Source organism: Cricetulus griseus, assembly GCF_003668045.3.
Source record: "Cricetulus griseus strain 17A/GY chromosome 1 unlocalized genomic scaffold, alternate assembly CriGri-PICRH-1.0 chr1_0, whole genome shotgun sequence".
NCBI classification, from domain to species: Eukaryota; Metazoa; Chordata; class Mammalia; order Rodentia; family Cricetidae; genus Cricetulus; species Cricetulus griseus.
The window spans coordinates 144,335,640-144,361,908 of NW_023276806.1; the positions used below are offsets into that span (position 1 = coordinate 144,335,640).

The following is a 26,269-nucleotide window of genomic DNA, read 5'->3' on the forward strand; positions in this document are numbered from 1 at the left end:
ATTCCAAATCAAGGTAGGGATTAGGAGCAATAAAGTTTGTTCAGAAACCTAAGAGCACTGAGCACTGGTGCTTTTAAATTTAAAGCTTTAAAACTACCTACCACTCATACTCTACTCAACAGCAGTATGCATGCCATCAGAGCACGCTCTACAGAGATATAGTCTTACACATAAAAGGAGAATCTTTAATTCATGCTTATTATATGGCAAGCATGGTGGAAACTGTTTCTACAAAGACAGCAACAAAATACATCAGTTTTTAACCAAATGGCAAAAATAAAAAGAGAAAGTTATTGTCAGATAAATCACCCAAGGATAAGTTTTAAGTCAGACATAATTTTCTTGGGACTTGCTAAAGACAAGCATAATCTAGAGCTCCTTGTCCTTTAAGAAGTCAGAAGATATTCGCCCCTACCTCCCCATCCCACGCCTCCTCACTGAGAATCCTAGGCTGGTCTCAATCTCACAGTCCTTCACCTCCAGACTCCTATGTCCTGCCACACCAAGCAGAGAATTCAGCTTTTTCATGAGAAGGTTAAAATAAACCCTCTATCTAGAAACTCTTTTATTCTCCAGCATCACCAGGGCCTTCCTTAGTAGGTACACAACTCTCAGGTATCTATCATATACTTCACATACCAAACTAAAAACTTCTCACTGCTTATACTGTTTCTGTGCACAATGAAGGAATTGTCATTGGCTGTGACCAAACAAGGTGACCTGTTTGACTGAGGCTCTGTCATCTCCTTGGAGAAATTCTCCTACCTGTCACTTTCCTAAGAGATAGCTATTGAGCAATTCTGGGTATCAAGTTCTAGTGTCTATTTTTCTTCAGATGCCAATCCATGCTTATTCTTCTATGAGTGGATTTCAGTTTCACAGAATACAGCTCTGCTGACAATGGACTCATTGTGCTCAGGTCCTTATTACAAACAGCAAGCTTGAGGAAGGAGATTAAGAGGGGTAAAAGATTAAAGTATTTGTGAGTCAGGGCTGGAGAGAAGGCTCAGCTGTAGAGAGCACTTGCTGCTCTTCGAGAGGACCCGAATTCACAACCACCTGTAACTCCAGCTCCAGAGAATTCACTTCTGGACCCTGCAGGTGCCTCCACTCACACATGCACATACCTACAAAGAAGGTCACACATAAACACATAATTTAAAATAAAAAAATAAATCTTAAAAATTAAAACGGCAGCCGAGCGGAAACAAGCTTCTTCTACATGTCAATCCCAGTTCCCTCTCCCTCCCCTCCTCCCCTGTCCCCACCCATCCCCCATTCCAAGCCCTTTCTGCTCCCCATAAGTTACCAGGCAAACACTTAGGTAAAGCATTAAGTGAACTTGAAGAGGGTCTCTCCTCACCAGCCAATCAAGTTTTCTTTTCTTTTCTTTTTTCTCTATTTTTCATTTAGAGACAAGCTTGTTTTACATGTCAATCCCAGTTCTCTCTCCCTTCCCTCCTCCCCTGCCCCCCACTAACCCCCTATCCCATCCCCTTTCTTTTCCCCAGGGAGGGGAGGCCTTCCATGGGGGATCTTCAAAGTCTGTCATATCATTTGGAGCACAGCCTAGGCCCCCCACATGTGTCTAGGCTGGGAGAGTATCCCTCTATGTGGAGAGGGCTCCCAAAGTCCATTCGTATGCTAGGGATAAATACTGATCTACTACCAGAGGCACCATAGACTGCCAAGGCCTCCTCACTGACACCCATGTTCAGGGGGTCTGGATCATTCTTATGCTGGTTTCCCAGATATCAGTCTGAGGTCCATGAGCACCAATCAAGTTTTCAATGGAGATAACAGCAGAACTCCCTCCCTAATCTTAACTGCAACCAACTGCTTTGAAATAAATGCTTACTGTTTAATACGACTTAATTTTGGGATCATTTATGAGACAATAAACACATAAGTAACACTGGAAAACTGTAAAAATCTTCCTGGGATAATAAATTTTGAGAAAACTTAGATTTATTGTCTTAACCCCCCCCCAAAAAAACCCTAAAACAAACAAAAGAAAATACAGCAGTTCTGTATACTGTAGGACAGAACGGGGATCTTTTGCCTTTTTAATTTCCTAGATTTTTAAAATTATATTTTCCCCTGGATTTACCAGTAACTTCACTAAGAAAAACTGTAGTTGTAATCATAAACACACAAGAGCTAGCATGTGTGTGTGTGTGCACATGTACATACATCAAAAAAAATAGTTTTACTAAACCTACATATTTGAAGGTTTTAGAATCCATCTTCTAGTCAGTTGTTGGTGGCACATGACTTTAATACCAGCACTTGGGAGGCAGAGGCAAAGTCGGGCAGATCTCTGTGAATTTGAAGCCAGCCTGGTCTACAGAGTGAGTTCCAGGACAGACTCCAAAGCAATACAGGAAAAACAAAAACAAAAGCAAAGGCCTAGACCCTCCCCTGTGTGTCTAGGCTGAGAGAGTATCCTTCTATGTGGAGTGGGCTCCCAAAGTCCATTCATGTACTAGGGATAATCCAAAATATTTGACTGACTTTGGGAAAATCCCCCATGGAAGGCCCCATCCTCCCTGGGGAGCAGAAAGGGGAAGGAATAGGAAATTGATGGGAGGCTGGGGGAGAGGGGAGGGAGAGGGAACTGGAATTGACATGTAAAACAAGCTTGTTTCTAATTTAAATTTTAAAAAAGGAAAAAATAAAAAAAATTAGCTAGTCTGACTGCTTCTTAATAAATGAGCTGTCTCTCTGGAAAAAAAAGAAAGAAGAAGAAGAAGAGGAGGAGGAGGAGGAGGAGGAGGAGGAGGAGGAGGAAGAAGAAGAAGAATCCATCTTCTATTTGGAGTAAAAGGTTAATTAATTAAAGCTCGGTTTTCACTGTATAGTTTTGTTTTATATTCTCCAATTCTATTGGTTAAACACCTCTGCTGACTTTTGTGCAGTTTCTATTTCTTACCTGTTCACTCTCAAAAACTAATTTCTAGCATAGACATTAACTTTAGGTATTGTTCCAAAAATTGCATAATAATATAAACATTATACCTTTCAATATGTCTGTGCCAATTTTATCTTATCCTACTTTAATTCTAACTTGCTCAGTGTGACACAATGAATAATGACCTGAAATAATACTATCAATACACCCAGTAAATATTTACTGAGTAACAACTATAGACATATGTAATTTTAAGCACCAAAGGATACTAGTTGTAAATTAAATAAACAAAAATCTGGTCCTGGGCTGGGCTTTGTACCTCAGTGGTACAGTATGTGCCTAGCTCTGACCCTGGGTTTGATCCACACACCAGCAAAATCAGAATTCCATCAGAATAGCATTTAAGTTTTAGTGGAGAAAATGGAGAAGACGATAATAGACATTACATGGTTCAAAATAAAAGGAGAAGATACGCAGAGAAGAGGGGCATACTGAGCATCAGGAGAAAGGACAGGTAGCCTAAGAACACCCGACTACAGGGTTCAACAAATAAGATAAAGCAAACTGCCAGAAAGGATTCTACAGGGAATAAAAAGCAAAGACAGAGGATGGGGATGTAGCCAGTGCTAAGGGTCGGGAAATAGTGTGCATGTAGAAGCTAAACACTGAAGTCAATGAGGTATAAGGATGCTGGATTATGGGAGTCTCTGCATGGCCTTAATTCAGGCTTTGGCTGTATTTTGAACAGGGTTACAGAAGCAGAAAAAAAAAAGTTTTTGAGAAAAGGACTGATGTGGTCTGATTATATTTTAGCAGGATTATTCCAACTTGCTATTCTGAAAATGCTCCAAGAACAAGAGTATAAATGGAGTTTCCTGAAACGATCTGAGGATAACACAGTAGCAGCAGCACAGGTGATGAAAGGTTATTCAGTTCTGAATATAATTTGAAGGAATTTGAAAATACAGCAGCAGAATTTCCAAGCAGACCAAGAGGGAGGTAAGAGAGAAGGAATCAAGATGATTTCAAGTGGTCTGAATTGAGCACCTGCATGATGGAAATGTCAAGGAGCTCAGGAAGGCTACATGTGAGATGTCTGTTAAGATACCCAAGTGGATGCCAAGAAGGCATCTGATATATAAAGTCTGCACAGAAAAAGGTTCAGGATGGTAGAAGAAGCACAAATGATGAAATGTGTGAGTTAGGTTTATGACCTGAATGCCTTGGTCACTGATGATTGACAAGTGTCATAGCATAAAGGAACAGGCACCAGAAAACCAACTTATAATGGACAACAAATCTAAGACTCAAGTGAAAGCACTCCAAAAGCAAGGCTTACTTAAACACCATGAGAACAAAGCATGGCGTCAGGAAACATTTCCCAGGAAGATATGGACAGGAGGCATTACACAGGATGTCAGTAAAGCATCCTTCCCAAGCCACCTGTGAACGATGCTAACAGGAAGTGGGGCACAAGTGAGCAAGCAAGCATCTTCTCGACAAGTAACTTACTTCACTGGGTGGACACTAGTTTGCTACCCCTGCACTATTGGGATACAGTACCAAATTGTATAATACAGAAACACTGTGAAATAACTACTGTGGGATAACTCTACACAACTATCTTGTATGTTTTTTATAAGGTAGTCATTCCTTGGCTTTTGCTGAAGTACTAAAATACTACTCACATCTTGAAGAATCCAGAAACTTTTCAGAGTGAAAAAACCATTAAAACAGGACAAAGCATTTTCTTTTTATTCAATAAATACCCAAACTCATTTCGGTAATTTGTTACAGAAATAAATCTTCTGATTTAACTGAAAATAGTTTTTTTTTTTTAAGTATGACAGTAAGTTTTTATTTAGGAATTTGTGTGCTACAAAGCACTTTCATTTAGAGCACTTAATATTACAAGAATTATTTAAATCTTAATTAGTCTATGGGTCTTGTAAAAACTGATATGAAAACTGTGATCTATTGTATTGTGTATCTAAATGTGTGCCACCTAATTGATGACCATTCCACATGTAAGAAACATAAAGGACAAAGTACAAGTTTATCACATTCAACCTAAGAACTCCTCAGTCTCAGCCAAACCAAGACAGCAGCCACCCTGTGGTACAGAAATGATCCCACAAGACTATAGTTTTTATCTTCCAGCTTTAAACAGTACTTTCTTCCCTGTATATGCACTAGTTTGCCTTAAGCCATTTGGTGAGCATAAGGGAAAGCACAGAGAGTTTATCCAGCAAGGACACTGATGGTGGCACCTCTTCCCCCAATACAGTAGCTCATCAGTCACTTTCTGAAGCAATCCTGCTGCAGGCAGCTCCCAGAAGCCACATTTGAAAGGATTACACAAAGTATCTCAGGGTTCTATCCAGTGGTATTTTTGGCTCTGAAAATAAGAAACTTCAGTGAAGGGTATATGATGCAGCTGGGAGCTACTTGTTCTTAGAACAGGAGTCATCACTCTATACTTAGCTTGAATTCGCATATTCCTCTAATTTGCAAAAGTGTGCACATTTTATACTTGAGTTTTACATGAAAGATTTTAAAGCAACTTTTTTTTTTCTGGGAACTTGAGCTTATCAGTGCTTTGGTCCCTAGGTACTTATTCCATTTTTACAACACTTCATATAAGACAAACACATACTAACTAAGGAAAGATACACCAAAGCATTAACAGTGGTTATATTTAGGAGGCAGAATTTTACTTATTATGCTTTTTGTACATTATTTATTATTTTGCATATTTTTACTATTATGCATTACTTTTATAGTAAAAATAAGAAGTGGAAGCAAAATTTTAAACTGATCTTTCTATTTTCACTTGCTGTGTTGTATAATGACAATGTACAAAATGCAGTGGGAAATACCCACTTCCAACTTGAAATCAGAAAAACACAGAAAGGTTAGCATCTTAAAACACAGGATCGTACATTACTCACTGTCTCTGGAACTTCAGCAACTTCTGAATATGGCATGATCTAAAAAGAAAACACATCTTCTCAGGAGCAATTTAATTTCAAATAGCTGAGGTCGAAATTAAAGAGCACCAGAGTTTACAAAGGAAACTGTAGTCTACAAAGTAACATTTAAAGGAGGTAGGGAGGTGCAAGAGGACTTTCACACTAGGAATTAAACCTTTCAGTTTTCTTCTTTAAAATCCTGCGGCTTCAGGAAATTGCAATCTGTCAAGTTATGCAGTTCTCTGGAATGTTCTAGAAAGAATTTCACTTTTATCCCTCTAGGTATTTATTACATTCTACCAACTTTTTCGCTATGAAGGGCTTTATTGGAATTTCCTGCTTGTACTAGTGTGGCCCTGTCTTACTGCACTGTGTCCTTTCCTCAATGAGTGAGCGATCCTGAATAACAGCCCCAGCCCGGCTGCTGAGGTAACTTAAACAGGCCTCATCTGCAGATGGAGCTTACCTCTCAAAACATTTCTACCCATGCATTTGGACACTGGTGGGAATTAACTTCTAGTTCTAAAATTCTGGTAAGAAAAGAAGGCCTTTAGGCTTATTTTAGGAAGCAAATTTCTTCTGTTGAAAATAACACTTATTAGCTGTATGAGAAACCAGTTCCTTTACCCACTTATCCATCCCTTTTTCACCTACAGAGACAGTCCGACCCACCCCCAGGTCTAATCAAGTCGTTAGGTTCTGACAATCCAATTTGTCTCCTCTACAATGTTCTACCTCACGAGTCTCTTCTTTAATTTCCCACTAATACATCCTGCCATCTCAACTTATCCTCCTTTCAGAAGCTGTACCCACAATGGCTTTCATTTACCGTGCTAGATACTGAAATTCAAGAGGTGATGAAGTAAGCTTCCTACTACCAAGACTAATACGAATTGTATTCACTTGACACTAAGATGCCTTATAGCTGGACTACTCAATTTTAATAATTCTTCAAGTCTGCCCATAAACTCCTGGGATGTTTCTTTTTTCCTCTGTGAATGCATTAGTTATTAAGCATTATCACTCTCTGGAGCTACTGTGAAGCTTTGTAATAGTTTAAGTACACTGTCTGGTGTCCTTGCAGAACATAACACAAAGAACCAATTCGGACAGTATTCAACCTTACATAATTTCCTAAATGATCATGCTGACAGTGTTATTCTTCCACTCAGAAACATTTAATACACTGTTTTTTTTTTATAAAATAAGCTTCAAACTCTGATATTTAAAATCTACAATTCAGCTAAATTATCCCACAGAATTGTTTTGATCTCCCATAAGAAAGCCTTGAAACTCCACTTATCTAAGTTTTGACTGCCAGAATTGATTGTACATGGTGATTTGTAATCTGTGCCACCCACCCCTAAGTTTTCTTTCTGTTTAGCTTCCCAACAATTTGAAAATCCTCTAATCTTGGTGGTTCATTTTACATAACCAAAATCCAATCTGGATCTATCCCTCCCAGTCTCTGGCTTCCTCGGAGTATTTTCCTCATTGCTTAGTATATAAACATGATATTCCAGTATTGTCACTGCATCTTTCTGTTATAATCAGACAGGACTGTGACAGAGCCCAGAGTACCATCTAACCCTTAAAACATGGGCCCTGAACCTAGCAGCTAAAGCCCAACCACCAGGCTATTCAACAGACACAAAAGCTCACCATCACTACTGCTTAGAAAACAGACCTTACAACCAGGCTTGGTTATGCAAACCTGTAACCCAGATGGTTTAGGAAGCTGAGGCAGGAGGATTATGAATGAGCACAAGGGCAGTCTGAGGAACTTAAGCGCACTCAGATTTTATCTCAAAATGTGTACAAACATGGGCAGAGAACTTTGCTAGCATGCATAAGGCCCTATGTTCAATCTCCACCAGAGAAAGGAGGGATAAGAAAGATTGGGAAGTCCTAAGATTCTGCTCAAGAGCTGCTTCATCAGAAGACAGTCTTTATAGTCCACTCCTCAGTCTACACTCTATTACTCTCTCTCCTTCCTATCACACTTTATTTTTTTTTATCACATTAACAAAGAACACAGTTTTATCTTTCACCATTCAGATATTCTACTGGAGTGAGAATTGGATCTGTTTTGTTCATTGCTGTATTCCTTAAAGCAACAAGGAAACCTAGCACATTATAGACATTCAACAATGAATGAATATGTGCAAGAGTGAAAAGAAAAGGTTTGCTAATTATTATAAACTCAATAAACAGTAAGATTTTTTAAATGTTATTTTTGTTGGGGGAGAACAGGGGTTGCTCTTCCACAAGGTGCAGGTGGGGGCTAGGGGCCAACTGTAGAGTCCGCTCTCTCCTTCCACCTTTACATGAGTTCTAAGGGTCAAACTCAGGTCATCAGGCTCAAGTATTAAGACCTTTCTCCAGGGAGCCACCTTAACACACCCATGGAGACATTTCTTGTGTATAATTTTCTGCATTCCTGTCTACTAGATGGATTAGTTCAACTTCTCTAAGACAAAAGTAAGTCTTGCTCGTCTTTTTTATTTTCAGAAATGTTAATATACTGCATACCCTGTCTTAGGGTTACTGTTGCTATGATGAAACCAAAGCAACTTGAGGAGGAAAGGGCTTATTTGGTCTATGTTTCCTTACCACTGAAGGAAGTCAAGACAGCAACTCAGAGCAGGAACCTGGAGGCAGGAGCTGATGGAGACACCATGCTCTTCATGATTTGCTCAGCCTGCTTTCTTACAGAACCCAGGACCACCAACCCAGGGATGGCACCACCCACCATGTGCTGGGTCCACCCCCACCAATCACTGATCAAGAAAATGCCCTACAGGCTTGCCTGCAACCAGATCTTATGGAGGAGTTTTCTCAATTGAGAATACCCCTCTCAGATGACTATAGCTTGTGTCAAGCTGATATATATAAAAAAAAAGCACATCTAATATGACACACAAAGAATTAACATAGTTTGTAAGTATGAACTCTGAATTTCTCTTTTTACTGTCTTAAGGCATGTATACCTGGCTAGCCATAAACTCTATTAGTAGAGGGTGACCTTGAACTTCTGATGTTCCTGCTTCCACCTCCAGAGTTTATAAAGTCTGAATGATAAGCCAAACTTTATAACAATGTAAAAGTTGTAGCTCTGAATGGTTATTTTGAATTTAGTTTTCTCATTTGCTCAAAAGATCAAGTTGATTCCTAAAATTCATCACAGATATTGCCTCAATCCTAAGAATATCCTTAGTTGTCACCCACAACACAGGCAATTAATTCTTCCACTATTAGTCTGCTACCATATAGATTTGTCAATCTATATCCATTTTTAGTAATGGTGCATAAGTGGCAATTCTTCTGGTGTTGGTAGTTCCCTGCCATAACTAAACCTACCTCCTTCATCAAAGTCCTTACACAGAGAGCAGCTCAAAACTGACCAATATGATTTTTCACTTGGAACTTGTGTCATTCAAATGGTGGGGTAAGGAAATTGTGACTATAAAACAAGAAAAATGTGTTTGCTGTCCATGAAATAATTAAACTGACAAACCTAGCCTTTGACTTCATGAAAAATTTCCCTCTAAATCTGATTTAATCAACCAGTTAACTGGAAAGGTTATGGAAATAATACAACCCAAACAGTATTATCGTACCATAATCACACCAGGTGAGATATGAGAACCGATTATATTAAAAATACCGGTAAGTAATTATTTCAGAGTTCATCTTACGATGTAAGCTTAATCTTACAATGGGTTTAAATTATTTTAATTTTCACTCTGAAAGAAGAACTTACCTTACTTGGAATTTTATCTGGTAAATTATCTGCATTGTTTACACAGATACATGAATTTTATGTTTGAGTGAGTGAGTCAAGACCAAGATAATGAAGATATAATAACAAGTATCTTCTCAGCTTCTAGAAGTCTATTCTGTTTCTAAAAATCACTGCATAAACTAGTATACTTACTTATACATAAGCTAGTATACCTTGCTGAGTATTATCAAGCCACAGACAAGATTGCTAATGCTATGGAAGTATTGGTCTCTGTGATTCACAAACCTACCATAGATAAGACAGTAACTCCTTGTTCTGCAGGTCTCGGAAACCATGTATTGCCCAAGTATCCAAATGAACCTCACACAAAATCACAATTAGCTACCTGAAAGCAACACTCCGGAAATGATCCTGTACATGTAATTCTCAAAGTATACATTGTAATAATGAATACAAAATACTTTAAAAGGATGCTGCAAAGAGTAAGTGTAACACAGAGTTTCTGACATATTATGTCTTTACATGCATGGCAAGAAAAACAATTTGAGTATCTGTACTTAAATCTCAAGATTACCCTCTTTCCTGACTAAAGCGACCTTACTCCAATGGCCCTTTGAGAGTCTCATTTTCTTTATTTCTACAGAGAGCATCTACACTTCCTGGTATTATGGAGATTACCATGAAAGTGTGAGAGACAAGTGGTTCAGGGCAGACCACACAGTTAAGAATGCAAGGAATAATTTTCTTTTCTTCTCACACAAGTATAGTAATATAACAGCCTAAAAATCTAACAGGGGAGCAAAATTCAGAAGGATGCAGAGAACTACTAAATGTGTAACAGCTGCTAGAGAAAGCATGATGAGGTACTTAATAAATTCTTCCCTCACTCTTTTATTCTCTTGATTTTTGCAACGAGGATGGCTTTTGACTATGGAGGCCAGTAAAGCAAAATATAAGCCTCACAGCAAAATGAAAAGTGTAAAGTTCCACTGGGTCTATCTCTCTTATAAACAGAAATAGTGGCCAAGTTATTTAATTCCTACACTATAAAATCATGAATCTCCTTTCTAATAGTGCTCAGTAAGTACCAAATATACATTAGATACTCAACTGAACCTTTGTTATATTGCCATAACTCCACTGTATTCTAATCTCTCTAGAGAGACATTACTAACTAAAACACAACTAAAAAGTTCTGATGTAGGAAAGAATGAAGAATTAACAGTATCTTGAGTAACAGAGAATCAAATGATGGAAGATAAGTATAAAAGAACAACCATGAAATTAAGAGCCAGGTGTGATGATGCTCTCCTCCAACGTCAGCACTTGGGTAGTGAGGTGCCGGGGTCTGGCCTGCATCAGTCCCACGCTACAGAGGCCATCTATTCCAGAGTGATGTCTTTGGGGCTGCGATCAGAACCAGCATAGCTACCCAACAGCATGAAGGACGAGACAGGGACATCTTGCCATCTCAGGAGGGTTCTCCATCAGTACTGGAGACCATGGTTTATTCAAGCATCCTCTTAAATAGCTTTCCAAAAGTGGGGGTACTGGTAGAAGACATCTATTATCATGTATAGAGACGATATCAAATATTTCCTTTAATCCTAGAGATAGCCCCAGAATGCACATACACAAACCCTCAGATATTCTGTAACTGCACGTCTCACTAGTCCGTTAGTCCCTAGGCACATCCCTTGGTCCACCCAGGGGCTGTTACACAAACGAAAAGACATTCTCCACCTTGGCTAGGCCATCTGGAGGTAATCAGCCAACATCTAAATGACAATGGGAGATTTGAGCTCCTGGAAAAGAGCTGAGACCTGTATCCGAAATATCATATTCATATTTGGAGCCTCCAACAGTGAGGCAGGACCAGGAGTTCACAGCCATCTTCTTATATGCAGCAAGTTTAAGACCAGCCTGAACTACATGAGACCCTGTCTCAAAATAAACAAAAAACAAAGAGAAACCTCTCTATCTCCCAAACTCATCACCATTCATTCTTCTCACACCCATTGATCCTACACCTTCAAAATGTGCTTTACTTCCTTGAATATGCCATGTTATACTGTATTTACTTACATTGCTCCTCTGCCTACAACAGCCCTCTTACCTTCACAAAGGCAGTAAAGGACCCATGTGCCTTTCAACACTCAAATCAAGCATTGTTTTCAAAAACATCTCTCTCCTCCGTTAAAATAATTGATTCTTCTGGTCCCCTCTGTATCATACACTATCATCTACCCATACATTATCTCACCTACTATGAACCGTTATGTGTAGTAATGCCTTAAAACTCACAGACAGAAAATGCTATCAAATTGCAAGCCTGGAGTTCACTTCCTACTTGCTATCAAACTCCGGAAAAGCTACACACATTACTTAATATTAGTTTCTGCATCTGTTAAAAAAGGGGGGGTGCTGCCACAGACCCTTCAGGTCCTATTGATATGTATTTCTAACTCTTTTTACATATTTTCCATATGGATATTACTACCCTTTAGGTTTTAACTGCTGTTTAGATAACTTGTTCTCCAATCTGACCAACAGCCTCTATATTTCTATCATCAATCTTAGTTCCATGTGCAGTAACCTACCGAACCCAAAGGAACTGATGCCTGTATCTCACCCTTTGGGATCTTAATTCACATGAATAAAGATGTAGTTATGCACTGGAATTTCATAAAGCATACTAGACAACTCCAGTGTTCAAAACTGAGCATGGTAATACACACCTGAAATCACAGGAGAGGCAGGAGGCTGACCGAAGTAAAATATCTGGACTACACTGCTAGTTTCATACTATCCACAATGATACCCTATCTCAAAGACAAGAGAGGGGGAAAAAACTCCAATGTTTGGTTGATTATCACTTCAATATTCCAGTTCTCTTAAGAGGATTCTCCTAAATCACATCTCTGGTCCATTTGGACAGGGTCTCTGTGTAGCTCTGCTGTCCTGGAACTCTCTATGGAGAACATGCTAACTGACCTTGACTGCCTGCCTCTGCCTCCCAAGTACTGGAATAAAAGTTGCACATCATAATGTCCAGCATCTGGTTTAGTTGTTACTCATATGTTAGCGTATTTTCTGAAAAGTCCTCTATTGCAACAAGTGGCATTGCCCATGAGCTCTCAATGGTGTAAGCATGAATGCAGCAAGACACTGCTCATGGACTGTGCTCAGTGAAGTAGGTTAAGCTATCCAACGTTGTATGTAAATGTTAAACAAAAATCAGCTTTTCTGCATACACGTATGCTGTGCATCTTGCCACCCCAGCATATATACAAATAAAATCATTCCCCCAAGCTTGTTTTTGCTCCATGGTGCTCTTTTCAACATATCAAATTTGGTATCATTTTGAAGCCGTTATAAGCAAATGAAAACCTATTGGATCCAGATGAAAATATTTTGACTGTTTCACTCTTGCTAAGTAAAATGGCAGAGATTTGGTTGTACTTTCAATCCAATTTTATCTTCATGTATGTCTAACATTTGTTTCTTTTTTAAAAAGATTAAGCTAGGATGCAAAATAATGGTATTGAGACTTTTCCCATATGTATCATTGCATTTCACTCATCGATTCACCAATCTCACTGCCTTTCTTCTCTTCCCTCCAACACCCTGCTCCCTCTCCTGTGGGTCCCCTTCTATGCTACAGCTTTCACTTCAAACACATACTCAGAGTCCACCTAAGAGAGGGAACGTGCTGTTTGTCCTGCCTTCTCTCCCCACTACTTACTCTTTTATTTCTGATACCTCCACCCCTCCCTTCCCCCATATAATCCCCGTCTGCTTTCACACTATAGTTTCTAACCCTGCTAATTCTCTCCAAAGTTTTAAGGGACACTTTCACTTCAGTAATAAAGTTATTTGGAGATAAGTGTGCACAATTTTAGCTTAGAGACCTTGAACTACTCAGCTTTAGTTACACCCTGCTCACAGGAAGCCTTTCTGTAAGCCTCACAACTACTGGCAAATAGCAATTGGTGGTGATTATGAAAAGCCTTCAGTCCACTGACTTAAACCCTGGGTAACTGCATGATTTATAAATACTGAAAAAAGTAAGCCTCGAAAACCAGTTCTCCTCAAGTCTAGTTCAGCAAAGCAAAAACTTTTTTTAAAAAAAGACTTATTTATTATGTATACAGTATTCTTCCACCATGTATGCCTGCAGGCCAGAAGAGGGCACCAGATCCCATGATAGTTGGTTGTGAGCCACCATGCGGTTGCTGGGAATTGAACTCAGGACCTCTGGAAGAGCAGTCAGTGCTCTTAACCTCTGAGCCATTCCTCCAGTCCCAAAGCAAAAACTTTCTATTTTTGTTTCTGGCTAAAACTTATACCGTCTATACTGAGTAAATAACACCTGTATTATTTCTATTTTAGATTTCTAAACTATGAGAATGATATATGCAACAAAGAAGAATAAACCCCTCCCCATTTTTAAAAATCTTTTTTTGAATTTCCAGCCACTCTTTAGAATCTTTGGTTCACTTTTACTAATGCTACACATAAAGAAAGTAAATAGGAAAAAAACAATTGTTTCCAATACAGGAAGTAAGCCCACCCCCACCCCTACTCCCACCCCTACCCCTACCCCTACCCCCACCACCACCACCACACATCCCAAGAAATGGAGGATGAGGCAGCTGTAGAGCAGGAAGGGATTTTTAAAGTCTAGAAAAGATGGATAAACCTACTAAAAGACTAAGTTCTATGAGGACTCTTCAGCTCTTACCTGAATATACACACATAAACCACAGGTTCAGCTGTATGAGGACTGAACAGAGAAAAACAACAACAGAGGGACTGTTTACAGACAGGTGGAGGAACACAAACTTGTAATCCTGGCACCTGGAAGGTTGAGGAAGGGGTTCCTTGGCTACCTGGTAAGCTAAGGTCACCAATGGCTACATGGTAAGCTCAAGAGCAGCCTGAGAGATAGGAGATTTTACTCCTGAGATCTTCTTCCCTAAAACTCCTTAGGCCAGTCTAATCAGAAGAAAACAGACCAGCTGGACATGGTGGCACACACTTTTGATGCCATCACTCAGGGACAGAGACAGGTGGAGCTCTGTGAGTTCGAGGCCAGCCTGGTCTACGAAGCAAGTTCCAGGACAGCCAGAGGTGTTACACAGATAAACCCTCTTAAAAAACAAAAAAAAAAAAAAAAGAAAGAAAGAAAGAAAAGAAAAAGAAACCAACTCCAAATAAAAAACAACTTGCAAAAATACCTGCTTGAACTTTCAAAATTGTATAGATGAACTAGGTGTGTTTCATACCTATAATCTCAAAAATGGGGAGGCTGATGAAGATTGCTAAATGGCATATTGGTCTGGGTTACATAGTGACTTCCAGGCCAGCATTTATTCTCTCGACAACAAGCAACAAAGTAAAAGGTTTATTAAAAACAAGTTAAGTATGACAACCTGCCACAGCCTAGACAAGCCCAAGGAGACATGACAACTATGCACTGTGGCATCCTGGATGAGACCCTAGAACAGAAAATGAACATTAGGTAAAACTAAGCAAATCTGAATCAAGAATAAATTTCAGTTAATAATAATTTACTGGGTCAGAAAGATGGCTGAGTAAGTGTGCTTCCATTCAACCTGGTAACCTGAATCCAATCTCCAGGACCCACAGTGAAAGGAGAGAATCAACGCCTACAAGTTGCTCCCTGATCTCCCTAAGCACACCACAGCATATGTGCACACACAATTAAATATTTATTAGTGATAATTTATCAATGGGGGCTTGGGATGCAGCATTGTTGGTAGTGTGCTTGCTGAGCATGCCCAAAGTCCTGTAATTGGTCCCAAGACCTCCTCACACTAGACATCATGGTACACACCATTTCTTAGGAGATGAGAGCAGGAGTCAGAGTGGAAGTTCAAGAGCATCCTTGGCTATAAAGCAAGTTCAATGCTAGTTCCTGTATCAAAAAAATTAGAGAAACAATAAGATCCCCAGCCCCCACATTAAAAAGCAGGCATACCATGATGGCAAGAGCCTGTAATTTCAGCTCTTCCAGGCAGAGCCAAGCCCTGAAGAGTGCTCACATGACTACTCAACTTAGCAAATCAGTGAGCTCCAATGAGCTCTAGGTGAGAGATCCCATTTCAAATAATGTGACCAATAATAAAGAAAAAAAATAGTCTCTGCCCCCCCACACAAACAGGTGTGTGCAGAGCCATAAGAGTATGCTGACGAGTACACATGCATACCCCAAACACATACACATACAACTTTTTATCTGCATATATGCATACATACATATGTGCATGCATATATGCCTATGTGTATGTGTGTGTATAAAATCAGTATGGGTTCATTATGCCAAATGTACCATACTAAATATAAGACAACGGGACAGTGGATACAAAAGATATAGAAACTATCTTTGTAATTTTTCTGCAATTCTAAAAGAAACCTCACTTTAAAAGTCAAAACATTGGGACTGGAAAAGTGTCTCTTCAGGTTAGAGAACTTGTTCTTGCAGAAGACCCAGGTTCCAATCTCAGCACCCATGTGCTCACAACCATTCGTAATTCCAGTTCTAGGGGATCCAATACTCTCTTCTGATCTCTTTGGCACCAGTGCACAAATCTCTTTTTAAGAAAGGTCAAAATATCCTGTGGAAAAAAATTAAACTAAAAAATTACAATCACAAGATATCACAAGCATACCTTCAAAAAAACAATACAAAATCAGTGTACAGGTGCAAGAAGGTAAGAAAAAAGCAAAAAGTACCAAAAGTATATGGTATTATTTCAGAGATAATTTTGATCTCACATTTTATGAAAGGTCTTGGGAACCCCAAAGTCCTGGGACCATATGTTCTGGTTTCCAAGCAGGACCTGGATGTAATTCAGTAAGAAAGCATTGGCCCTGAGTGTGCTCAAAGCCCTGAGTTCCATCACCACCAATGGGGAAGAGAAATCTCCAAGCAAAAATGCAAATCAAAACACACAATTTTTAGCTAGGAAACCTGCTGATATACTGCGTAGAGCACTGGCTGTTTTTCCCAATTTCCTCTAACTAACTCTTCCTCTTGCTGGCTTCCCCAAATTCACTGAACAGTCTGTGTACCTGGCATATTTTACTTTTTATGTAGGTAGACCTACTTTGAGCATTAACATGGAATTATGTAATTCAGAGACATCAGATTTTAACTGCATTTTACTTTTTAAAGATTCATCTTCTTTTGTGTGTTGGGGAACATACATCTTTGTGTGAGAGTACATACCATGGCAAGTAGGTGGTCAGGGATAGCCTGCCAGAGCCAGTCTTTCCTTCTATCAAGTGGGTTCTGAAGACCAAATTCAGGTGGCAAGCTATCTTTATAACCGCCATATACTTGGCAGATTTTTACCACGTTATTCAAACCTTGAATAATATCAGCCTCTAACAACTACAAAAATGTTTAACTAAAGATGGAATCTTTAGTACCTATTCAATGGAATCCCTAAGACACTCAGCAAAGTTTTTAAATAGCAAAAAGACTAATAGTCTAGAATATAAACACATTACAAACTGTGATTGGTTAGTCTGCTTGCTTAAAACTCATTACAGTCACTTTCTCAAGCTCTCATTTTCCTAAGCCAGCTGAATTAACAGACATGGCAATGACTGTCAGTGACTCCCATTACCAGAAGAGAGAAAATTAACACTGCAGTCTCCTGGTTGGTAATACACAAAACCACTTATAAATCGTTTGTGGTAAGAATATTAAAATCTAAATCTAAGCAATCCTCATCAATTCTAATTTCAAGAAACAGGGACTTGGAAAGGCTTCTTTAAAAACAATCATTTTATTTTCTTTTTTAATGGTTCAGTGGGTGAAGTGCTTGCTATGTAGGCATAAGGACAGAGTTCGGTTCTTGAGAACCCACGTAAAAGCTAAGCACAGCAGCACACGTCAGAATTCCAGTGCTCAGGTGGGTAGTGGAGACGGGGAATCCAGTGGGAGAGCTGTCTCAGAAAGTAAGGTGGAGAGCAATGGATAAAGATATCTGACATCAGCTCCATATGTTTCAGAATCCTCGTTCTCTGAATCATTTTATATCCTGCTTCCAAACTCATTCCAGCCACTCAATAAAATATTCAAGGATTACCATCACCTGCATACCTAGTATGAAAGACTTTGTTTTGGCCCCTGACCTGTAAATCTGGTCTTTATCTGCTATGGCAATAATTTTCCACATAAACACTACTCATATTTCCAGCCTAGGATATTCAATTTTTACCTTCAATTTTAAATGACTAATCCCCTAGTGACCCTCACCTCCTATTTCATCCTGAAATGTTCTCCTGACTAATTTTCAATCCAATGATCCCTCCTTACTACTGCTATTCACAATTAATATTCTCTTAAAGCTTTTACAGGCTAGAGAGACGGCTCTGCTCTTCCAGAGTACCTGGGCTTGATTCCCAACACCCACCTGGAGGCTCTCAACCATCTGTAACTCCAGTTCCAGGGTTCTGGTGCCCTCTTCTGGCCTCCACAGCACCAGGTATGCATGTGGTACACAGCCATACATGCAGGCAAAACACCCTTACACATAAAGTAAAAATTTAAAAGAATAAAGCTTTCACAACTATCCAATGTACATAAACAGACTTTATAGACTTCTCTTATTGATCTTTTTAGAGAGTCTTTTTAAGTAAAAGCCATACCAAAAACAACAGTAGCTTTTTTTAAGATTTATTTAATTATGTATACAGTATTTTTGCCCGCATGTATGTCTGCACACCAGAAGAAGGCACTATATCTCATTATAGATGGCTGTGAGCCACCATGTGGTTGCTGGGAATTGAACTCAGGACCTCTGGAAGAGCAGCCAGTGCTCTTAACCTCCAAGTCATCTCTCCAGCCCCCAATAGTAGCTTTTATGTAATGGATGTTTAATAATGTGCACAGCATTGTAATAGGCAATAGAGTCATGGCTTCAGTTAATACTCAAAAATCACACTGAAAGACGTACAGAACAATTATCTTTTCATGTATCATAGGGAAACTGTAACCTCGGAAATTTGCATTCATTATGCCACGCTAAGTAGTCATGCTCTTGTCTTTTTCTTGTTTTGTTCAGGAGACAGGGTATACCAATTAAAGCTGCCTTCAAATTCATGATCCTCCTATGTTAGCTTTCTGATTTGCAGGACTGCCCAGCACAGCCACCTCCACTCCAGTTCCTAGCTACAAGTCTTCAGAACCAAGTTCTTACCCACCTCATCCGTGCCCCAACAGTAACTCACTCAGAGCATCACGTCCAAAGGTGCTATTTTACAATAGTAAAACTCAAAGGTGAACTGTAACACTAGATTTAAATACACATTTTTATCACAGAAGAAACAATGAACAAGAAACAAAACAGTTTCTCCTACTACTTCAACATCTTTATTCCAACTTTTCAGGAACAGAATTTAGAATTAAAAAAAAAAATTAACTGAAATCCATCAATCTCATAGGGGAAGGGCATTTAAGGTAGCCTCTCTACTATTGCTTACATTCTTAGTTGGGGTCATCCTGGTGGATCGCTGGAGATTTCCCTTGTGTCAGATTTCTCGTTAAGCCCATAATGGGTCCTTCTATTAAGGTATCTCTTCTCTTTCCTTGTTCTCCTTCTCTGTCCTTCCCCCAACTCGACCTTCCTGATCCCTTATGTTCTCCTCCCGACTCCCCTTCTCCCCTCCTCTTTCTCCTCCCTCCCTCCCTGCTTAGGTAGCTTTCTTATACATCTCAGAATATATGTGTAAGCTCAGGGAATGATGCTACCCACAGTGGGTCTGAGCCGGCCCACCTATATCTCAAGCCCTATTACTGACAATTTTTAAATACAAGGCTTATTTTTAACTTTTTTTGAAATAATAGTAAAAATAAAATAACCTCCCATCAGCCACCTATTTCTGGCCAGCTTCCATGCCCTATATAAGCCACATTATTCCCAAGATGATTTTATTTTCTATTAACAAGTGGTCACTTTTAAGTTTAACTTTTTTTTTGGGGGGGGGGGTTCGAGACAGGGTTTCTCTGTATTGTTTTGGAAGCTGTCCTGGAACTCATTCTGTAAATCAGGCTGGTCTGGAACTCACAGAGATCCGACGGCCTCTGCCTCCCTAATCTGGTATTAAAGACATGTGCCACCAATGCCAGGCAAAGTTTAACTTTAACATTTAAGGAACCAAAACAAATCTAAACCAAATATTCAAAAAGGTTTGGATCAAGTTAATTCATGTCACCAAAACTATTAATTATTACACTGTCCCTACTGGAGCCTGAACAAAGGACATCTACTCAATTAAACTTTACAATCACCTTGACAAAACAGTAACTCATCTCCACAGAAAAATCAAAGATAGAAAGCTGGCCACTGCCTTGGCCCAATATTCTTTAAAAACAAAAACAAAAAACTTCTAGATATTTTGATTTATGTTAGCAGTAGAATGTCAGTTCCATTATTACCACCTCCAAGAACTACATTCACAAATATGGGAACTAGTAAGTGGTTAAACTACCCCGTGACTACATTTCATGGAGGACACCTTTACTTTGGGCAAGAACAACACTGCTAACAAAGATACTATAAATCAAAATTTAATAGAGTCACTCAAATATAAGAGTCAAAATGAGGGCCGGAAAGATGGCTCAGAGGTTAAGAGTTCTGTCTGCTCTTCCAGAGGTCCTGAGTTCAATTCCCAGCAACCACATGGTGGCTCACAACCATCTGTATTGAGATCTGGTGCCCTCTTCTGGCCTGCAGGGATACATGCAGAGAGAAAACTGTGTACATAGTAAATAAATCTTTTTTAAAAAAGAGTCAAAATGATTATTCCGGAATAAAGCCTTTATTTTATAATGACATCATCCACTTAATATTTACCAGGGGTGAATTTCTTAATTACTGTATAGCATATACTCTCCTGCTACCCACATTTACTTTCATTTCAGAATCTAGTTCAGTAAGCACTGTTGACTTTCAAATTTCTATACAGTTAAAGTGAGTTGCTTTCATTCTGTATTAGTTTAATGTTTCACCACTCTCCTTGCTCAGAGCTCCACATGATCTGAGATTTAGAGGTATTTAATTTCCTCAATGGTTAATATTCTCTTGATTTTACTGAGATCCAAAAGGGGTTTGAGAAAGCAAATACAAATGATTACATGAGTATGTCTGAGACAATATGGCTCTGAAGGAACAGAGAAGAAAAGGATATGAAACAGAAATACCAGAAACCTGACAGGCATTGCTCCAACAAGCTTTGAACAATCTGCAATTCTAACAATGTGGGGGCTTAAGTATTATTTTTAAAATATTTTAAGTAATTTGCTTTTGCAAGGAGTGTGGCTCTTGCCTTTAATCCCAATACTTGGGATGCAGAAGAGGCTGTTCTTTGTGAACTCAAGGCCAGCCTGGTCTACATAGCAAGTTCCTCCTGGCCTGCCAGGGCTACATAGTGAGAACCTGCCTCAAAAATAACCCAAAACCAACCAATCAACCAAATAAACTATTGCTTTCAATGAATTTTTAGGAATAAAGCTATGGCTTACATCAAGCACTCTGCAGCTGTAGATAACATGTTCTTATTACACTGTTTTAAAACTACTCACCGAAGTTCTGTCAGGTTCTCCATCTGCTAACCCTGCCTCCATAATGGAAGATAGACTTATGCTTCTCCTTCCATTAATGTTTTGCCATTCTATAAGTCTGGAAACCCTAGAGAAAGAAAAGTGTTGTATTAGTACTGATTAAAAATTAAGGCAAATAGAAAATAACCATGAATTACAGTAGAAGGGAGAAATATTTTATGCTAAGGTTACTGGAAAATTAAACAAAAAACTGATTTTGACAAAGGGTTTGTTTTGTTTGGTTTGGTTTTTAAGGACTAATCTGGAGAGACTGCTCACTTGTTCTTTCGGAGCACCTGAGTTCAATTCCCAACATCCACTTGGCAGCCAACAGCCATTTATGACTCCAGTTACATGGGACCCAACACCCTCTTCTAGCTTTCATGGGCACTGCACACATGTGGTGACAGACATATGAGCAAAACACCTATAAACATAAAACAAATAAAAGTCATAATCTTTTTTAAAGAATAAAAGTTCAAAAAAAAAAGTTCAAAGAAAATTATCCCAGATGAAAAATACCTAGAGGCAAGCTTAAAAAAAGGAACTGTCCAACATCTGGGAAGCAGAGACAAGAAGACTGATGAGGCTGTATCAATTCTATCTCAAGAAAACAAAACCAAGGATATCTCCTAGTGTGTTTTTGTTGTTGTTGTTGTTGTTTATGGTACAACAAAAATAACTTTTAATTTGTATCAATATACCAAAATCTACACCAATGTAAAATATTTGAGTTGATAGTCGCCTTATAGTATATAGTTAACCTATATTCCTCCCCCCAATGATGACAGATATCCATAACCCACTGTATGGCTAAAAACCATTCACCCCACTTCTTGGGAATGTGGGCCTTATGTTCTATACACTGCTTCCTGTTGTCTGGGGGTGATGGAATTTCTAGGGAACCCTGAGAAAACTGAGCCAATGGTCTTGGGGAAACTAGTTGTAACATTTGTTGTCCGGTCTCAGAAGTGTTCCCATGCAGAGGGATCAGCACATATGTCACATGTCCTATAATTTTTTTGGTTTCTTTCTTTTTTTTTTTTTTGACTTCTTTTTATTTGAATTACAAACAAGATTGATTTACATGACAATCCCAGTTCCCTTCTCCTTCCCTTCCTCCCCTACCACCCCCCAACTAAAACCCTACCTATCACATACCCTTTCTTCTATTCTTCACCTGACTCAACCTTTCTGCTCCCTCATGACCTCTGCATCCTTCCTTTTCTTCCCTTCTCATTCTCATAGCTCCCCCCTCCCCCTTCCCATGCTCTCAATTTGCTCAGGAGATGGTGACCCTTTCCCCTTCTCCAGGGTGCTGTTGTTTAACTTTTTTAAAATACTGAGTTATTTCCCATGTATATTTTTGTGTCCCTGCCATTTCCACATCTGAGCACCACTATTACTATGTCCCTATCATAACATTCCATACATACTTAAAAAACCAAGTAAAGGGTGGGGTCCATCCTTGAAAACAGGTATTTTAGACAACACATTCTTAGCAATGGAACCTGGACAACATTTATCAAACAAAGTAGGGAAAATTCTCACTTTGCATTATAAAAAGGACAGCCAGATATAACAACTCTTATTTTAAGATGAAATATTTCAAACTGTTTAAACCATTTTCTTAAAGAGATTTCCTCCACTGCCAGAGATCTTGAATAGCCTCCTAGTGAGTCATCCAGAAGCAATTCTTCACATAATTAATGAACTTGGCTTCCACTTTGGGAAGAGAAACCACCTTTTTCTATACTTGCTTGCATTTTTGCCTTAATGTCTTCTACAGAACTAGGTCCTTTGGGGGTTTTAGGAGTTTTTTCCTGTTTTTTGAAGGACTCTTGACCTTTTGATCTTGATGGTGACGGTTTAAGTCTTTTCCATTTTGGTTTGATTTTTTTGTGCATTTTTGGCTGGGGTATCTCATACAGATTTCTTCACTGCAACATTTTCTTCAGTTTTTCATCAAAATCATCATCATCATATTCATCATCATCATATTCTTCATCATCCTCATCTTCATCGATTTTTACTTTTTTCTGTGGAACTTTGTTACCACCTCCAGGAGCAGATCGCTTGCCAGACATACTTAAGAGTTTTACATCCTCCTCATCTTTATCTTCTGACTCTGCATCTTCCTCTACAGCTACTAGGTGCTGTCCACTAATGTGCACAGGCCCTGAACCACACCTCAACTATAAGACCACAGGTGGTGTAATTTCAAAGCTCCCAAGGGAAACTGTTGGCTGTACAGACATTTTCAAAGTTGCCAGTGTTACTTTAATTGGACTGCCTTCATAGTTCATTGCTTCTGCCTCTACAATGTGTAATTCATCTATGCCCTTGCCCCTAAACTAACCGTTCTTAGTGACAACTGGTGTTCATTCTCATCATTATCCACCTTAAAGTGATAATCTTTGTCAGCTTTTAGTTCACAACCGAAAAGGTAGTTCTGTGGCCTAAAAAGGCTCATGTCCACGTCCATCGAGTCTTCCATGAGGTGGAGGAGCGCACTTTGGTGTGAGACAAGTCGGACGGAGGAAATTGCCTACTGCTCCTCAGAACAGACATGCAGGACGGAATCATGCCAGGGCATCTTCTGGTTTTTTACATGCTAGATTGTAACATAGCTTTGTTTATGCCAATGTAATAAAGAAAAACTTATTTTACTTCACATATATATATATATATATATATATATATATATATTTCAACTGCTAGACAACTACAATTATCACCAGTGACAAAATTAAAACTGAAACTGTCTTCTTTTTTCACATCTCTAGTTTTCCCAAAAAACTTACCAGTATCTAATTCTTCAGATTAATTGTCCTTTGGCTTTACTTATCTTCAGTAATTTGTTTTTCTCAAAAGCTATCTAACCTGATAATTTTGAAATAGTACTAAGTGCAACAGAGAAGAGTTCTAAGTGCAACAGGGAAGAGTGCAGGAGTAGGGTGAAGAGAATAGCAGACAGGATGGAAGGCCTCAGAGATGATTCGGAGTCAGGACCCCAGTAACATGAGGGAATGAGCCACGCAGATTTCCAGGCAGAAAAGCAAGCAGGTGCAAAGCCTCTGGAGCAGGTCACGGGTGGGGAAGGAATAGAATGTGAGAAGAAAAGAGCAACTAACTTCCAAATCACGGTGAGTCAGGCAGGACAGGCAACTCTACCCTGAATGAGAAGGAAGACTGTTGATGAAAGCTAAGTGCAGAAAATGGATTTGACTTCTTTAGGGTTGCTCTAACTGCTAACTCTAAATATAATTACAAATTGGTACTTATTGCTATAATACATATAATCCACCAAGAGACAATGGTGGCCTGCACTAGAGAATCAGCAGACATATTTCATAAATACTTTATATAAATACTTTGAATATATAGTCAAATTATTATTGATGAGCCATATATATAGCATAAGGTACAGAGGAGGTTGGAGAAATTGGCAAGGATTTTGCCTCAAGCAACTCAATATAAAAAATGAAGTTGCCTCTAACAGGTGTTCAGGATACTGTAGGGAGACTTGGGAAGAAGCTAAGTGGATATGAACTTGTCTCCAGATGGATATTCATGGGATTAACTTAGACCTCTGAATGGAGACATCACAGAAGCAGCTGAGGAGCTGCAGAGATGGCTCAGCTCTTAAGAGCAGTTGTTGCTCTTGCAAAGAACCTGGGTTCAATTTCCAGTACCCACACAGTGGCTCACAACCACCTGAAACCCCAGTTCTAGAGGCTTCAACACCTCCTCTGACCTCAGGCACCAGGCATGCAAGTGATACACAAACATTCATTAACGAAAAACATTCATACAAACAAAATAAATCCTCAAATTAAAAAGGGGGTAAAGGAAGCAACTGATCATGAAGACATGACTCTGGGGCAGACCAACCTAGAAATCTGAAGTGACAGTCTGTACATGTATCAGAATTTAAAGTAGATGAGATCTTGTTGAGAACTGGGGAGGGGAAAGCTCAGTTCAGGGCCATGTGATACTTGTATTTTAAACAATCAATAATCATTTTTAATCTCATTTTTAGTTTTTAATTTGAAAAATTTTATCATTACTCTTTGCAAAGGCAAACTATATAAAAAAGGCAAGATACACACTAAATAAAAATCTTAACATGTGTAACTAATAATGGGAGCAGGAAAAGGAAAAGAAACCTGAAATTAAGACTACATGCCTCAAATTCATCACCTTTGAAAACAAAATTAAGAAACCCAGCTAACAGCAGAAACTCTGGAGGGAGAAGGTAGTTGGGGACTGTGATGGTTACTACTCATTTTGACTTGACGAGATTAAGAACCACCTATGTAACATACCTCTGTGAGAGCCCAGACAGGTGTTTCCAGCAAGGTTAAACTGCAGGGGCGGAGAAGACCCACCCTGATTAGGGGTGTCAGCATCCGAAGTAGCAGCTTCGGATAGGATGGAAGAAAATGTAAGCTAAGCACTAGCTTTCATCTTTCCCTGCATCCTAAGTGTGAATACAGTGTGACCAGGTACCCCAAGTTCCAGGGCCATCCATGCCTTACAGAACTGAACCCTCCAAACATGAGCCAAGACACACACACACACACACACACACACACACACACTCACACTCATCAGCTGTTTTGCTACGGCAACTAGAAAAATAATGAATTCAGAGGCTTAAAGTATTTGCTCATTCATCTAACAATCTCTTAGAGGTGAGAAGCTAAGACATTTATACAATCCTAAGTCAGAAAGCACAAGTGTATATTAATTGTTTAATAGGTTCCAAAGAGCAGGCTTGAGGAAAAGACAGTCTCCTGTCACTCAGCAGTTTTCCGAGTTGCACTACATCTATAACCAAAACAAGAACTTTAAAAGAGTTCTGTATCAGAACACTACAGTTTCACTTCTCAAAACTGCCAAGTGAAGCTAAGGCTATACATTAATTTCAACATAATTAGTAGTTGAATCCAACATTTAAAAAAGGACTATTTTCTCTCTTTTGTTACCAGTACTCTGAA

At 39.1% G+C, this 26,269-nt stretch overlaps 1 protein-coding gene and 1 pseudogene across 13 annotated transcripts in view; both read right to left on the reverse strand.

The window, feature by feature from the left end:
* Osbpl8 (oxysterol binding protein like 8) overlaps positions 1-26,269 on the reverse strand; it is a 121,828-nt gene that overhangs the window by 67,247 nt on the left and 28,312 nt on the right. For 3 of the 13 annotated variants that reach the window (XM_027392429.2, XM_027392435.2, XM_027392431.1), the window contains one exon: positions 21,249-21,354. In XM_027392429.2, coding sequence (XP_027248230.1) covers positions 21,249-21,290 — 42 coding nt within the window. In that variant the 5' untranslated portion in view covers positions 21,291-21,354. Of the gene's footprint in view, positions 1-765; positions 961-5,853; positions 5,902-21,248; positions 21,355-21,545; positions 21,694-26,269 lie in introns of those variants that run through there. The other 10 variants (XM_027392426.2, XM_027392430.2, XM_027392427.2 and 7 more) reach the window with 9 other exon arrangements.
* LOC100762737 lies at positions 22,958-23,789 on the reverse strand (annotated as a pseudogene).